The sequence below is a fragment of the Danio rerio genome, chromosome 16 (genome assembly GCF_052040795.2).
Source record: "Danio rerio strain M-AB ecotype USA chromosome 16, GRCz13ab, whole genome shotgun sequence".
Taxonomy (NCBI): domain Eukaryota; kingdom Metazoa; phylum Chordata; class Actinopteri; order Cypriniformes; family Danionidae; genus Danio; species Danio rerio.
This window is the reverse complement of record NC_141036.1, coordinates 47,302,017-47,318,893: the sequence shown is the minus strand read 5'-3', so window position 1 is coordinate 47,318,893 and position 16,877 is coordinate 47,302,017. Positions and strand designations below refer to the sequence as shown.

The 16,877-nt window shown below is 34.7% G+C and overlaps 1 protein-coding gene across 5 annotated transcripts in view; it reads left to right on the top strand.

Moving 5' to 3' along the window:
* atp2c1 (ATPase secretory pathway Ca2+ transporting 1) overlaps positions 1–16,877 on the top strand; it is an 87,421-nt gene that overhangs the window by 52,562 nt on the left and 17,982 nt on the right. For all 5 annotated transcript variants that reach the window (XM_087287694.1, XM_087287695.1, XM_087287698.1 and 2 more), the window contains 5 exons: positions 3,747–3,844; positions 9,189–9,284; positions 9,377–9,466; positions 11,372–11,476; positions 13,591–13,747. In XM_087287694.1, the coding sequence (XP_087143820.1) occupies positions 3,747–3,844; positions 9,189–9,284; positions 9,377–9,466; positions 11,372–11,476; positions 13,591–13,747 (546 nt within the window). The remainder of the gene's footprint in view (positions 1–3,746; positions 3,845–9,188; positions 9,285–9,376; positions 9,467–11,371; positions 11,477–13,590; positions 13,748–16,877) is intronic.

The following is a 16,877-nucleotide window of genomic DNA, read 5'->3' as shown; positions in this document are numbered from 1 at the left end:
GAAGGTCTTTAAAAAGTCTTAGAAAATTATTGAAATTACTTTTAGGATTCTTGCATATACCCTGGTAATGATATTGTTGTAATAGCCGAGAGAAGAGATAAAACGTTACCTCAAGAACACACCAGCAGGTCAAAGGGGCCATAGAGAGTGTGAGAGGGCTGGGTTCTGATTTACTTCCCTGGAGTGTTTTAATTACTTGCGGTCTCCTCCCTCGCCATAGTAAGCTACGGCCATACAACGCATAAGTGATAAATGACATCAGTACATAATAACCAGTTATGATTATTACTGAAACGATACTGAAGTGTTCAAGTCTGTGTCGAAGAAACAATTGGTTTTGACACTCCTGATATATATTATATAATATGTGCATATCGTTTTGCTTATATAGACCATTTTTCATAATGCAAACAAAAACAATCGTCCCAACATATTTCCTGTTTTACATTTTTAACTTCTATAACTCCCAGAAAGAGCCACATTGATTAACAATGTTACGACAATTATGATTGAATTGCCTCTTGTTACGGTTATGAAATAGTTTGAAAATAAGCAGGAAATCTTCATGGACCAATGACATGACCGCATTGAAATGATCTATACTTTTATTAGTAGAAAAAGTAGTTTCATAATTTTTGCCTATAATAACTTGAGACTGTAGTATTTTGAAGTCTAAAAGATTTTGGTTCTCAGAATGCAGTTTTATCCTCATTTATCCAATTATAAAAGTGAAATACATAAACCGGACACATTATTGTTGGCTGTCTTTTATCAAGTGACACTTACTTTTTAGCAAAATCCCATTATCAGCAGCTCTAACCATTTTCCACACTGTTGTTTCATGACCATCTGTGACCTTCTGAGAACAGACAGATGAAATGTTCACAAAACACTGATCAATGGAATACAAGGACAGTTTGTAAATGATCTGTAATCTATTGTCCAAGCATCTCTCTCTGTTTAACGTTCAGACAAAGACTTTGTGCAGTTCCTTCCTGTTTGTCTGCTAGTGCTCGTAGGAGAATAAACAAAAGTCACTTTGGTGGTTTCTCCCCTCAGTGACTTTACATAATCAGTCATATGAGAATCGTTCAGCCCACAGAGTCAAATGACCAGCCACAGTCACTCTCAAAGTGGACACATTAAATCCAAACAGTTTGTGGGTGTCTGAAACATTTAAGGTATTTATGAAATGCTCAATTCTTTAGTTCAAATAATTTTCAAATGTGACCTTAATTTTTCTAGAAATTAGAGGAGGTAAAGGAATAAATAATTTTTGCTTATGTTTCTGTGTATATTGTTAACATCAGAAGTTACTTTAAAAAAGTAATAGATTACAAATTACTGACTACGACTGGAAATTTATAATCTGATTACATTACTAATTAGTTAATGTAAAAAGTAATCAGATTAATAATGACTTTACTTTGAAGTTACCTTTAAAACATAAAATATTCCTATAAAAAAGCTAAATAAACTGCAGCTCTTTCAGTGATTTATTATTTGCTCAAAAACATTACAATGAGTTGATCACAGCAGCCAGACATAAAAAAATTGTTTGCCCAAAACTTTAAATTCTTTTAATATGTACTTGTTCCTATCCTGTCTGTCTATGTTTCAACACAAAATAAGACATTTAGAAGAAAACTGGATACCTGTAACCATTGACATCCACAGTATGCTGTGTTAGTCTGAGGTAATTAGTCTACCGAATATTCCATTCATAAGTATGAAGCCGATCAGTCAGTTCTTGCCACGTGACTCACTGTTTTCAACTGGTGCACCTGGCAAATTGAGCGCGGACAATATGTGCAACATGTGAACGCCCCATAAGCAGCTATGCTTCTCTTTTCATTCAGAAGAAACCTTCACTCCCAATCCCGCATGCATGTTTTTTAATTTAGCCTGTTTAGGCTGAGTATAGGGCCGCCGTATTTTTGGCGTTGGATGTCCTCCTTGGTGACGAGTATTGTCGTAGAATGCTTTCTGTTTAAGAGCTTGAACAAGTTGCTGGTCGAGTTAAAATCAGTCGAAAGTTCTTTAGAGACTGGACATAGACTGCTTTTCACAGCAATATTTTTTCAGTCAATAAAAATCAAAGTAATGTCTGCATTTCCACTTGAAGAAGCTACAACTCTCATCAGCAACCATTTCAGCTCATGTTCTTCAGCAATTTAAAAGCGCATGCTTATTACTGATGTTGCAGGGGAAAACATGATTTAAACAGCATTTTTTCTTCTAAAAACTATATTAGTAAAGCAAGTAACACAATTACACTGACTTAAGTAACTGTAATCAAATTACACAAATTTAAAATGTAATTTGTTACATTACTGTATTCCCCCCAAAATATAATTACAGTACAGTAACATTTTACTGTGGATCGCGTTGCACCCAACTCTGGTAAACAGTCATTAGTGAGCGATTGGCATTATTTGCAGAACAGAAAATAAAACTGTGTTTGCATGTACAGTAGGTTTAGGCTCAAAGGTATATTTCACTCATGAATTAAAATTGAACTATTTAACTATATTTACCTATTTACTTGCTCTAAAGTGATTTACAAACTGATTTTTTTTTAGTGTATTGAACACAAAACAAGCTATCTTGAGGAAAACGTATAACCATAGACTTCCATAGTAATTGTTTTTCCTACTATGGAAGTCAGTGGTTTGTTTTGGGGTGAACTTTGCCTTTAACTTTTTTCTGAGGCTATAAAAGGCAAGAATATAAAAGGGCTATTTTTCCCCATTCATATTCTCATAGGAATTTATAGGTGTTATAATCATCCATAATCCAAACCAACCTGATGGATCACAGCATTATGTAATTTTCAGCAAAGAAATGTGTAAAAATCTGACAAAAAGACAAAGGTAAAAGATACAAATTCCATGAAGAGATATATAAGTTTTTTTTAACACTGTAGTTTATCTACTGATTCTCACCATTTTTAAGGTATTGGTCTTTGATTAGTACTTAGAAATCTAATCTTACCCAATACCTACCCGTTACCAAATATCTAATCTATTAATAAGCAGCAAATTAGTAGTTTATTGAGGCAAACTCATAGTTAAAGTTTATTAATAGTTAGTAATGTACATAAAAATAAAGTGGGACCAAACTTTTTCAGTCATTGATAAAAAAAACAGCTTCCCTATAGAGAAAATGAGTTTTTACTACTGCACTTCATTGCCCAAGCACCATCAAGAACTATTTTGTAAAGTTTTTAAAATTAATATATAATTTCTCACTGGAAATCTGATTAGATTTTTTAAAAATATATAATTTCAAATTGATTTTATGTATGTTTTATATAAATGAAAGTTATAGATATTATTAGATAGATATATTATGAATAAACTAAATTGCCTGTATGTAAGAGTGCGTGTGTGAATGTGAGAGTGTATGGGTGTTTCCCAGTACCGGGTTGTGGTTAGAAGGCCATCCGCTGCCTAAACGTATGCTCAATTGTTATAATAGTTGTTGGTTCATTCCACTGTGGTGACCTCTGATAAATAATGGACTGAGCCAAAGGAAAATGAATATATTAAATGGGTTCAAAGTACTTCCTATTTTTTTCCTTCATGAAAAATAATTATTTAGATTTCTTTGCCAAGTATTATTTTGATATCAGGTCTTATTTGCATTCTCTTTTGAACAATGTGACTGATTTTATGGAAATGAGAATATCTTTGTTGTGTGTATTAACACAAGACACTTGTTCTCTCTCTTCCCCTCCTCCTCAGGCTGCTGTAATGTGATCTGCTCAGATAAAACAGGCACTCTCACTAAAAATGAGATGACAGTCACTCATCTGTTCACCTCTGATGGCCAGCACGCTGAGGTAAGAGTCCTGAAAAGCCAATAAGGGGGACATGACACTAGAACATGTGATTTTATTATTATTTTTTATTTATTTTTTAAACTTTTTTTATTTATTTATTTTTTTTCTTTTACTTTTTTTTGCCACGAAACTATACTCGAATCCACTTACAAAGTGTGATCTGGGTGTCAGTTCATCCATAATAACAGTGAACACATCTATAATAAGACATGGATGTGGACCTCTGTTCATGTATAAATTGGTCTCAAAGCATTTTTTTACGTGCCATTCTTGTAGTTTTTGTTTTGTTTCTAGTCCAAATTCTCAAAACAAGAAACATTTTCTAGACAAATAAACGCTATTGTCGTGGTTTTTAGAAAAAATGAGTTACAATAAAGTGAGTTTTTTTTATTAAAACAAGCAAAATAATCTGCTAATGGTGTGAGCAAAATAATCTTATGTCAAAAGCAAAAACGAGATTATATTTCTTACTCCATTGGGACATTATTTTGTTCATTTTAAGGAAAAACTCACTTCATTTTTACACATAATTTCTAAAACCAGACTATTTTTTTTGCTTGTCTGGAAAATACTTCTTGATTTAGGGATTGTTAGATATTTGGACTAGAAAGCAATTTTTGCAGTGTCACTTTCCTGAAAAACGGGACTAACAACTTCTAGCAGAGAAAATTAGTGTCTTATTTCCACTTGCATTCATCAGAAATTGGCTCATTTTGAAGTTTTGCTTTACACTTGTGGCAAATAAACGCACATGCTGTTGTGTAGGTGCTTTGAAAATTAAACAAAACTTTCAAAATCCAAAGTGCAAAATTAATGATTTGGCTTCAAACGTAATCAAGAATTTAATGTTCTTAAAACAGAGGTGCTATGAAGGTGGATCTACTGCTATGAGAATATTTGCTTGGAAATTGAGGAAGAAAACAGCAAAAACACAATTCACAGAATTGGAGACCCAAAAACCAAAATAATAAGAAGCAAACTAAATTCAATTCAGGAAACTTTTAAAGAATTTTATAAAACCCTTTATTCTAGGGTGGAAATGTGACACAAATCGACACTTACTTGAATTCCTTGGAATTATCTACATTAAATGAAAAACAAAATAGAAGAATGACCATTGACATAGTCGAGGATGAATAAAAAATGGCAATTAATAGACTTAAACCAGGCAAATCACTTGGCTCAGATGGCTATATGACAGAATGGATTAAGGAGTTTGGAAGTCAACTAATTTCTGTCATACTTTCTATATTTAATTGGGTTCTAAAAAAAGACAAATATTACCTTGCTGGAAGGAGGCAATAATATCAGCCATACCAAAAAAAGGCAAGGGTCAAATGGTATGTGGGTCTTCAGACCAATATTTGTTCTTAAAGTGGACTATAGAATATTTACTTCCATCATGTCAAAGCACATGAAAGAATATATGCTTATGCTGATACATTATGATCAGACAGGTTTTATAAGACAACAGCAAACACACTACATATAATGACCCATATACAAAATAAACATTGAATCAATTATCATGAGTATTGAGGCTGAAAAAGCATTTGACTCAGTTAATTTGCATTTTCCTCGACACAGCGTTTGTCAGATTTGGTTTTAATGATACAAAACCCAAAGTGCAGATGTGCACTTGAACACATTTGCACTTTGAAAAATCGCCTCACTGCAAGAAGGTCACTGGTTTGAGCCTTGGCTGGGTCAGTTGTAATTTTTGTGTGGAGTTTACATGTTCTCCACATGTTAGCGTGGGTTTCCTCTGTGTGCTCCGGTTAACCCTACAGTCCAAAGACGTGTGCTATAGGTGAAATAATAGGTGAAATAATGGGACTAAGCCGAAAAGAAAATGAATGAATAACTATATTTCCCTCAAAAATATTGGGCAGCACTGTTTGGGCACCAACTCGTTTTAGAAAGCAGCTTTTACAAATCTTAAAACTTTTTTAATAAAAAAGGGTTACTCTGTATTTTAATTAAACAAATCTTGCTTTAGTGACCGTAAGAGACTCTAAAAGATCTATATAATTATTAGCCACCTTAAGAATAATATATTTTTTGATTGTATAGAGATCAAACTACTGTTAAACTACCAATAACTTGCCTAATTAACCTTACTTAGTTGACAGAATAACCTAAAGTCTTAATTGAAATACTATCAATAATCTATATCGATAGTAGAATAATCTTGCAAAACAAGTTGTAAAATATTATTTAGAAATTAGTTATTAAAATTATTAGTAAAAAATGTGTTGAAAAAATCTCTATTAAGAGAAGGTTTAAGCATTAAGCAGAACTTAGGAAAATAACGTTTTGAACTCAAGTATAATCCTCAAACTTTGAGCAGTAAAAAAATGAATTGTACAGCCTTCAGGTTTCATTTGTCCTGTAGCCATTACCACAGTACATGATCTGAAGTGTTAATAACTGCAGAGTTTCATCAGCCAGACTGATCTAAAGAGCAGCATCTCTGAGGAACATGAGGAGCGTTTCAAAAGTCTGATGGTTTCGGTCTTGAATTCATTGTGCTATACTAAATAAGGTTGGTCCTCCCTGTTAGCTGCGTTCAATTCAAGTTTTCTTGTAAATCGCTTTTCACTATAATTATTGTTCCTAAGCAGCTTGACAAAAGGTTCATGTTATTACATTACATTACAGGGAAATTGAAGATCGAGTTTCTCACTTTTTAAATCTAGTAGGTCGTTCCACCCAGACCCATTACTTCATGTTTTTGAATTTCACTTCCCTGTAGGATTCAAACAGACTGCTGTCAAAAGAATCCTAAATGTCATCTAGCATCAGTATTCAAGTCTTGCGTGGCATAGAGTTTGAGTGGTTATCAAAGTTTGTAATAACTCAATTCAGAAGAATTTTATTTTGACTGATATTGATATTGCCAGCTGTTTGATAAGCTTATCCCTTAAAATACCTTACTACAATAGAGCACTATTTATGATTAACCACCTTTTCTATCCGCTTGTTAAGTCGTGATATATTGGTGACGTATGAAATACTGTTTCCATGTCCAGGCCGCTACTCATTTGAATTGAGAAATTATTTGTGTATGACCACTATATCATATCACACATTAAATAGAATTTTCAATAAAATCTTGGTGGACTTGCTGCATCACAGGCACCAATATTTTAACAATTATAAAAAATTTTGTTCTGGCCAACTGATATTAGGCATATATTGGGTGATTTTCAAAATTAATGCATCCATTTGTAAACGTTTAATATTACCATTTGATGAGTCTCCCCATACAGTTTCATATGGCGCTTGGACCTGGAAGCCGATTCGCTTGATGTCTCACTTTACAAGTGGATTGGCTTTGATGGTTCCACAAAGAAGCCATCCATGAAAACTTTTGATTACACAAGAGGTTAATTAAAGTGGGAGTTCTTTAGATTATTGTTTGTCACACGAAATAAGTGGTTATTTTCAGAACTGATCACTTAAAGGGTCTTTGCAGAAGAAAAAATGGCTTTTTATGGCATCACAACTTTTGTTTTTCTGAAAATGTAAAGTCCTATCCTACATTTTATTCACACATTAAATAGCATTTGTCAGGTTGTAAAATGTTTGAGATGTAGATTTCATTCTATTAAGTGATCATATCAAATTTTAGGTTTAAAAAATAATTAGTCAACATTAAATAAAATCCATGATCACAATTCATGTAACATTTTATTTATTGAATCTGCTTAAAGTTCTATTCCAAATGCAATGAACATGAATTGGTCAGTATGATGTAAACACAATTGCAAAAATATTTCTAATATCTCAATATTTCTAAGCATTATTTTTTTCTAAATTCTTAGTTTTGCAACATATCAACATTCAGTTTTAGATGTTTACTCAAAAAACAAATCCAATGCAAAATGGCTACAGTGGTCGCCAGTTATAATAATAATAATAATAATGCCTTTTATTTTTAGGCGCCTTTCAAAGCACTCAAGGACACCTTACTGCAGATCACAAGCACATGTAAAAATATATGCAGTAAAAATAACAATCAACATAATATTAGACCAGCAAATCAATAAAAGCTATCCTAAACAAAAGCTTTTTATCTGAGTTTTTAAAAGTGGAAATAGAGTCCACCTGGCAAATGTGCAAAGGCAGGGAATTCCATAACTTTGGTGCTGTACAACCAAAAGCCCTGCCACCAAATGACTTCATCCTAAAGTTTGGAACAGATAACAGTTCAGCAGAAGGTTTTTCGTTAATCAGCGGGAGTTACATTCTAAAAATAGCCTGCAATAGGTGAAATCCGTGAAGTAGTCCACTTCATTTTTAACAATCATTATAGATGTTTTAAGGTTGTAAAACCCCTCACATCACGGTTTTCTCAGATAACGTTAAGCATTAACATTTTCACACTTTTCTCTCTTGTTTAAACACTCATGTAACTTCTACATTCTTTGAGCTTGTCCAGAAGTGTAACTTTTTGTGCGATGGTTAGCATCTTCCTCTGCTTTTTGGGTGCTACTGTGGGTGCATCATTATGGGGTTTGTTGGGGAGAAATCTTGCAAACATACAGTACAGCACTTCAGAGTCGCACTACTAGCGATCGAAGATTCATGTAAACTTTGCAAGCTGAACACATTCTGTACTGTACAGGAGACACGGCATGGAGTAGATTGATTGACAATGGTCTACAGCCAATCAGGATGCAGAACACAATGCACTAATCAGGACGCTAAACACAATACGCTGTAAATAAAGCATGTTGAATTGCACTAAACAATAAGCGAAACTGCGAGACCGTGAATGTTGATATGGTGAAGGACCACTGTATTTAATTTACAATTTGTTTGAAGGAAATTGCACAGCAGACAGGCTGATTGCCACTGCAAATTGACTCTCTGCCAGCAGGAGGCACTTATGGTTGCCAGTAATACTGGTATTTACCATAACAGCTTTAATCAAAGCAGCGCTAAACTCTCAAACGGTTCTTTTCCAGGCATTATAAAAAATTCTAAATGCAAATAACTGAGACTTTTCTCAAGACAGTCTTTAAAAAATGCAAATAAAAAAAAACTGCCTTCATATTAAAACACTTGCTGTGTTTAGCGGAAACGTGCAGTGTTCATGTTTGTTTAACAAAGTCAAAACCTTTTAGAAAATGTTTATGTCATGGTTAGTTTTGATATTAAGGCAGGCGGTCACAAATAATTCAGTGTATGGAAAACTCCACCATTGACAATGTTATCTGGTACTTGTCTGCAATGTTGGTGTCTCTTGATAATTAGCTTTAAATATGGCACTTCTCAAAGCTGCAAATGCACTTTCAATTTGACTGGCATTAAGATTTCTTTGTCATTTCTTTGACAGGTCACTGGCATCGGGTACAATAACTCTGGAGAGATTTTAATGGATGGAGAAGTGGTGCATGGCATCTCCAACACCTCCATCAGCAAGATCGTGGAGGTAAGGCTGAGCAGAAAACATCATGAAATGCAGAGTCACTCTGCTACTCCTAATAATGTGGCCCTATTTGTTCGGTTTCTGCAATTCTGTAGGTTGGCTGTGTGTGCAATGATGCCATGATCAGACACAATACTCTGATGGGTCGTCCCACCGAAGGCGCGCTCATCGCACTGGCTATGAAGGTACATTATGGTACCGTTTGGCATGATAAGCTGTTATTGGTGCTCTTTAGTGATACTACATGCAAATCCTGTATCGTAACTAATCCCAAACAGTGTTGTTGGACATGCCTGTTGGCCCTACCCACCTGTCAAGACACGAGGCAGCAGTCTGTGGAAATAAATGCCTGGCTGCCTGTCACCTTGTGCTCACCTCATTTTGGCAAACAGAGAGTGTTCTAAACAGTTCTTCTCGCTCATGCTAATTAAGATGAGCAGACAAGCTTTCACACCCCATAGAACAGGTTTCTGTGGCAACAGCATCTCCCCTGAGGGTCCCGGTTGTGTTAACGTCTGGTACACTAATAACATTGTTTTCACCACAGGGACATTTACATGGGGATTAAACTGAGAAAAATGTCATGCAAATCCACAGATGAAAGCATCTCGATTTTTATGTTTCTCAAGAAAATAAGAGTGGGTCTCGTTTGTGCAAGACCATGATACTAAGAAATGAATTGAGGTGAAAGCATTTCGTAATCGTCATTTAAACTTTTGGGGGCTACAGTTACAGTGAAATGTACATTACATTTTTACCCAATTTAGTTGAGGCATCCCCTTGCTTCAGTTTCAGCAACAACTTTGGTTGATCGCATATTAACCTTATTTATATGCCTGCATATATATTTTTTTTATTTACCATAGAATGGAAATCTGGATATACCTAAACACAGATGAGAATGAAATTCTGTAAGCTTAAAAAAATAATCCTCATTGTCCTGTAAATCTTTCAAGTGTAAAAGCCTGATGAAAAACCGGCCAATCACACACCCCAGACTGTGTTTGATTGACCACAATGTTTTCTTTTTTGTTTTATTTTTCCCTCAAATCCTTTTCGATATATTTTAACATTTCCATGTGCCAGATATAACATAAACCAACAAGCAAACAAATGAACAAAGTAACAAAAGGCTTCTCAGTATTTTACATCAGAATACACTATCACCTCTTTTGTAATCTTCTAGTAAACATTTCCAAATCCACCATCTTTTAGAAACAACATCACAGGTCGCTTAACTCTATCAAAAATTATGTATTTATTTCTTAACACATTAGTTTTTTTTTTCCATTGACATGTTTGTTACCATCTCTTTCAACTAATGGCCGATATTTGGTGCACGTATACTTTTCCAATTTAAAGAAATAAGCCGTTTCGCTTGCAGAATACATTTATTCATAAATATATGCTCCGTCTTTATTAACTTAACTCCTTGGGATATAAATAAAAAATAATAATTAAAGGACACATTGGTATATTAACGTCAAAAATATTTTCTATTATTTCTTTCAAGTTGTGTATTCCTTTACATTCCCATATACAGTGATACAACGTTACTTCAAGGTCTCTGCATCTCAAGCACCTCAAGCTCCACTTGCACACCATGTTCTCGTCACTCCCTATTTGCGTGCGCAAGTCGCACAGCTTGATTGGAAATAACAAACTTACACCCCAAGCGTATTGAGATTCCCTTCAAGGCGCATACTCACCAGCTGTCATGCGCGTACTCACCAGCCACGTTTTAATAAAACTATAATGCTTCATACCAAAACTTTATACCAAACTTTTTTTTTTATTGTTATTGACATTGGTGTACAGTCAATAAATACTGATACTGTTTTTGTCGCCCAGCAAACAAAACCAATTCTGGGGATTTTTTTTTTTTTACATGCTTAAGACGCATACTGCAGCTACTATGCAGATATAAGAAAACAATTTGACATATTGAATCTATACACTCTGCCACCTTTAAATCTATTCACTATATTATCGGTTTCTTTGAGATCAGATTAGTCTTTCATTGAAGGATTCAGATGAGCGGAGTTTGCAACACAATGTGCATTTATTTTCTGTTTGTCCGCATTTAATAGATGGGTTTGGAGGGACTGCAGCATGAGTTTGTGAGACTGGAGGAGATACCCTTCACTTCAGAGCAGAAGTGGATGGCTGTCCGGGTTGTTCATCGCACTCAGAGGGTAAGCCTGGTCACATGGCACAAAACATACACATGATACAAGGTAACAAGCTGACATTTACTTGGAAGCATCACAGTGGTACACAAATGCCATCCACAGTATTCATCTCACCGGTTTTTTTACAGAGCAATCCAAGGGCTTCAGGTGTGAAACACTATTGTGACTAGTGGCTCACATTGAACTGTTTAAAACTGGCAGACATGACCTCTCAAAAGATGATTTCTGTTTCAAATAAATAATTTAAAAGAAATTGAAATATGATAGTAGGTTTAAAAACTTGTTAAAGAATCCTAAACTAATAGCATGGATTTCCTAAAAATATTAAGAATCACTATTTTGAACTTTAAAGTCCGTATGAACCGGAAGCTGTGACCATTTTTTATTTTTTCCTATTGTGACACTTCCCAGAGAAACAGAAGATAAAATGAGAAAGTCGTGGGCGTGGCTTGTTTATTCTTCTGCAAGCTGATTGGATGTAGTAAAGTAGGCATTTCATTCAGAAATATTGGGAAAATAGTTTGGGGAGAGTTATTACAACCCAACAGACTCCTCCACCTCACCATTTCTGTTGCTTATCACAGCACTGTGAAAGCAGACAAAATAATAAAAAATATTTGATGAAATAATTCAAACCTTGCTTTAGTGAGCATAAGGAGTCCTTTAAAGAAAAGAAATCACATCAGACAGAATGTTGAATTGGGGCAAAAATGTATTGTTGAGCCTATCAATTGTCATTTGTCCTGAAGCCAGTAGTGATGTACGTGATCTCAAGTGTTAATAGCTGCAGTTTCATCAGCCCAACTGATCTAAAGAAAAGCCTCTGGGTTTCTCTCTGAGGAACACGAGGAGTGTCTATAAAGCCTGAAGGTTTCAGAGCACAGTCCTGAATTCATTGTGATGCAATAAATCTTTTAAGAAGTCGATTGTAGAGTATTGAGTTTCTCATTTTCAAACATATTCGGTCGTTCTTTAGTTAATGCTTTTTTAAACTCAAGTTTACTTATATATTGCTGTTCATTATGATTACTGTGTCAAAGCAGCTTTAGTAAATGTGCATGTTATTACATTATTAGCAAACCAAAGCAGAAAAAAGTATAGGTGTTGTGTATATTGTTGTGTACTTTTTAGAAGAATTGATGTCTGTATATAATATCTGTTGTCTGTGATCTATCTATGATATCTTTGTATACAACACAGAAGTTTATCAGAATATTTTATTCAAATTCTGATCGGCATTAAGTAATCATTTCATTTTAATATTTTTGTGTAAAAAAAATTATTTTATTCAGTAAAATTTTTCTGTTAATGATGGTGGATCATTGTTTCACCCATATTTTATTTTATGTTATATACTATAAATTTTATATTATATTATATATTTTATTTAAAGTTGGAGGATAACTTTATAAAATGATTTGTAAATTCAATTTGATGTGGACACCCAATGCAGCACCTCATGCTTATTCATTCACAAAGACGCATTAGTCTGTCTTTGAAAACATCAATTTAAGATTTTTCTACCCCTTTAAAGGTCCCGTAAAGGGCTTTGAAATGTGAATTTTTTATTTAACGTTTGACGTAATCTCAACTGAAAAACGAAAAGAAGGTGGGACATAGTGCAGCTTTTCCTCTTGTAAAAACTGGCAATAGCATTTTGTTTGTCACAGCTCTGCCAGTGACAGGGGTTGAGCTCAAGTGCGTCAAATGAAAAGCAAATGAGAAGTGTCTTGAAGGGGGTGGGGCATGTGAGATACTAGAGAGCGTTTGATTCGTCAAGATTTAATGAGATGACATTAAAAAAATGAAATAGTTTTATCTATTTCATGGAATTGACAAGTTTTATGTTTATATTGGTTTTATATCTTCTAAACACAAATTTTTTTTGTACCAGTTTTGTACCACACCTGCGTATAGACATACCTGAAGACTAACATACTGATACTAACATCTAAAAAAACATTATTTTAATTTCACTGCACCTTTAATGTCATGTAACAAACGGCTACTTTACATATGAATAAGACATTTCCTTTGTAAATAAGCAGTACTTTGTCAAAATAACCTGCAAAGTTATTCTGGTAGTTAACTAATTATGTTTTCTTGCATTTACACAGGATAAGCCTGGCTTGTTTTATGTAAAGGGCGCCTATGAGCAGGTCATCCGCTTCTGTACATCCTACAACAGCAAAGGCGTCACTATGCCTCTGAACAATCAGCAGAGAGACTTCTACCAACAGCAGAAGAGCTACATGGGCTCTGGCGGTCTTAGAGGTAAATATTTGTCATTATATTAGTCAAGAAATGACCACTTTAATTCTGCAGCGATGCATTAAAATGTTCAAATCCAGCATTAAAGACTTTATCCACCTTTTTTGTCGATGACTACTGTGGTTCGAATTATAGTTTGCTCTTCCTGTTTGTAAACGTCTATTCTAGGGGCTCTAAATCTTGGTCCTGGAGGTCCGGTGTCCTGCAGTTTTTAGCTTAAACTCCAATCAGACACACCTAGGCTAGCTAATCATGCTCCTACTAGGCTTTTTAGAAACATCCTTGCAGGTGTCTTGAAGCAAGTTGGAGCTAAAATCTGCAGAACATCGGAACCTTCAGGACCGAGTTTGAGAATCCCTGGTCTATTCTATTATATTTTAATCTTTTCTATTGAACTCAACATTTAAAATGATCCATTTTAGTTTAACACTGTTTTATTGATGCATTTTAGTCAGAGAGTTACAGTATCACATTTAAAGAATCAGTAATGCATCAAATGTTCCAGAAGAAAACCTTCTTTCTCTCTGAATCAAACAGTAGAGTTATAAATTCTTGCATCAATAAAATGATTCATTTTACATAATATTGTGCTACAAATAATCCTTTTACATAGTAGAAAGTTAGTTTGGAGGCGTTTTGCCTTGGGTTTTAAATGTATCCATTATGAAGAAAACATTACACTTGCTATTTTATGTGACATTAGCATCACAAGCACATCTGTGGCCAAAGCTCTTTTGAGTTCACTGTGTTTTGCTCCTCCACAGTATTTTTTCTTTGTATTCACACCAGTACAATAATATTTACCACATTATAATATTGCTAACTTGTTTTGAGTTTTTGGGGTTATTCGTGGTCTGCTGAAAGCAATTATTTAAAACACACACACACACACACACACACAAAATAAAAAAAAATATTTTAACTGTGAGGAAATAATGACACCTTATTGTACACATATCTTTACTGATTTCCTACAATTCTATAGAAGTTAAAATCACCCAATTCACATAAAGCGTCATGGGCCATAGGAAAAAGGTTGTTAATGAAACATTTCTGTTCAACGTACTGTAGAATCTTGACAGCGTGTCTGCAGAATCTTAAAAAGTCTTATAAAGTCTTAAAATTCTAAATCAATATTTTAGGCCTTAAAAAGTCTTAAATTCACTTAAATATTGTCTTAAATCCTTTTAAACAGGTCTTAAATTTCCTATGTCCATGTAAAGCTATCCAGTCGGGCCCACACTCATCCAATCACTATCATTCCATCGCAATAAAAGTTTTAACAAACGTTTATTTATTAACTCATATTTATAAACCAACTCTTTACTTCTATGTCTATTTATAAATGTATGGTTTAATTATCTCCCTTACAATAACGCCTGTTCTTAATGTTTTTTTAATGTTTTACCTGGGCCATTAGAAAAAATCCTTGCCGTTTAGCCTTGTGTAAGTCTAAAATTTCATTCATAATAGTCTTAAAAAGGTCTTAAAGTCCTAAATTTGACATGATGAAACCTGTAGAAACCTTGGATGAAGAGATATATACATACATCTATATATACATAAATCTATATATAATTAAATAGAACTAAATGGGGTAGCATGATTTATAGTAAGCACAGTGTATTTTTGTTGCATTATGTTTAATTAAATGACTACATTAAGCCTCATTATTGTGGAGAGACTATTATGCTATTATGAGAAGCTATTATGGATTATTTTTCTATTACGTGTTATTAAAGCAACTGTTAAAGCAGGATGTCATATCAGATTACAAATGAATGGCATTAGCTGATTCATTGATAGGAGTTGGCATTATTGGTTGACAATGCTAATATTACTTGACACTTTAGTGCTACCTTTGTCAGTATTTAAAGCCATAGTTCACCCAAAAATTAGTTTACTTATCCTCAGGTAGTCCCAAACCTGTATGAGATTCTTTTTCTGTTGAACACAAAAGAAGATATCTAAAAGAATGTTGGAAACCTGTAGCCATTGATATAGTACTATAACTGACCACTTTATTAGGTACACCTGTCCAACTGCCTGCTAACGCAATTTTCTAATCAGCCAATCACATGACAGCAACTCAATGCATTTAAGCATGTAGACGTGGTCATGATGATCTTCTGCAGTTCAAACCGAACATCAGAATGGGGAAGAAAGGTGATTTAAGTGACTTTGAATGTGGCATAGTTGTTGACGGTCTAGTCTGAGTATTTCAGAAACTGCTGATCTACTGGGATTTTCACGCACATCAATCTCTAGGGTTTACAGAGAATGGTCAGAAAAAGAGAAAATATACAATGAGCGGCAGTTTTGTGGGTACAAATACCTTTGCGAGAATGGCCAGACTGGTTGCAGCTGATAGAAAGATAACTAACTTAAATAACCACTCGTTACAACAGAGGTATGCAGAAGAGCATCTTTGAATGCACAAAACGTCTAACCGTAAGGCTGATGGGCTACAGCAGCAGAAGACAAGACTGGGTGCCACTCCTGTCAGCTAAAAACGGGAAACTGAGGCTACAATTCGCACAGACTCACCAAAATTGCACAATAGATGATAGGAAAAATGTTGCCTGGTCTGATGAGTCTCGATTTCTGCTGCAACATTCGGATGGTAGGGTCAGAATTTGGCTCAACACCATGAAAGCATGGATCCATCCTGCCTTGTATCAATGGTTGAGGCTGATGGTGGTGGTGTAATGGTGTGGGGGATATTTTCTTGGCACACTTTCGCCCCATTAGTACCAATTGAGCATTGTGTCAACACCACAGCCTACCTGAGTATTGTTTCTGACCATGTCCATCCCTTTATGACCACAGTGTACTCTTTCTCATGGCTTCTTCCAGCAGGATAATGCACCATGTCATAAAGCTTGAATTATCTCAGACTGATTTTTTGAACATAACAATGAGTTCCCTGTACTCAAATGGCCTCCACAGTCACCAGCTCTCAATCCAATAGAGCACCTTTGGTATGTGGTGGAACAGGAGCATCATGGATGTGCAGCTGACAAATCAGCAGCAACTGCGTGATGCTGTCATGTCAATATGGACCAGAATCTCTGAGGAATATTTCCAGTAACTTGTTGAATCTATACCATATGAATTAAAGCAGTTCTGAAGG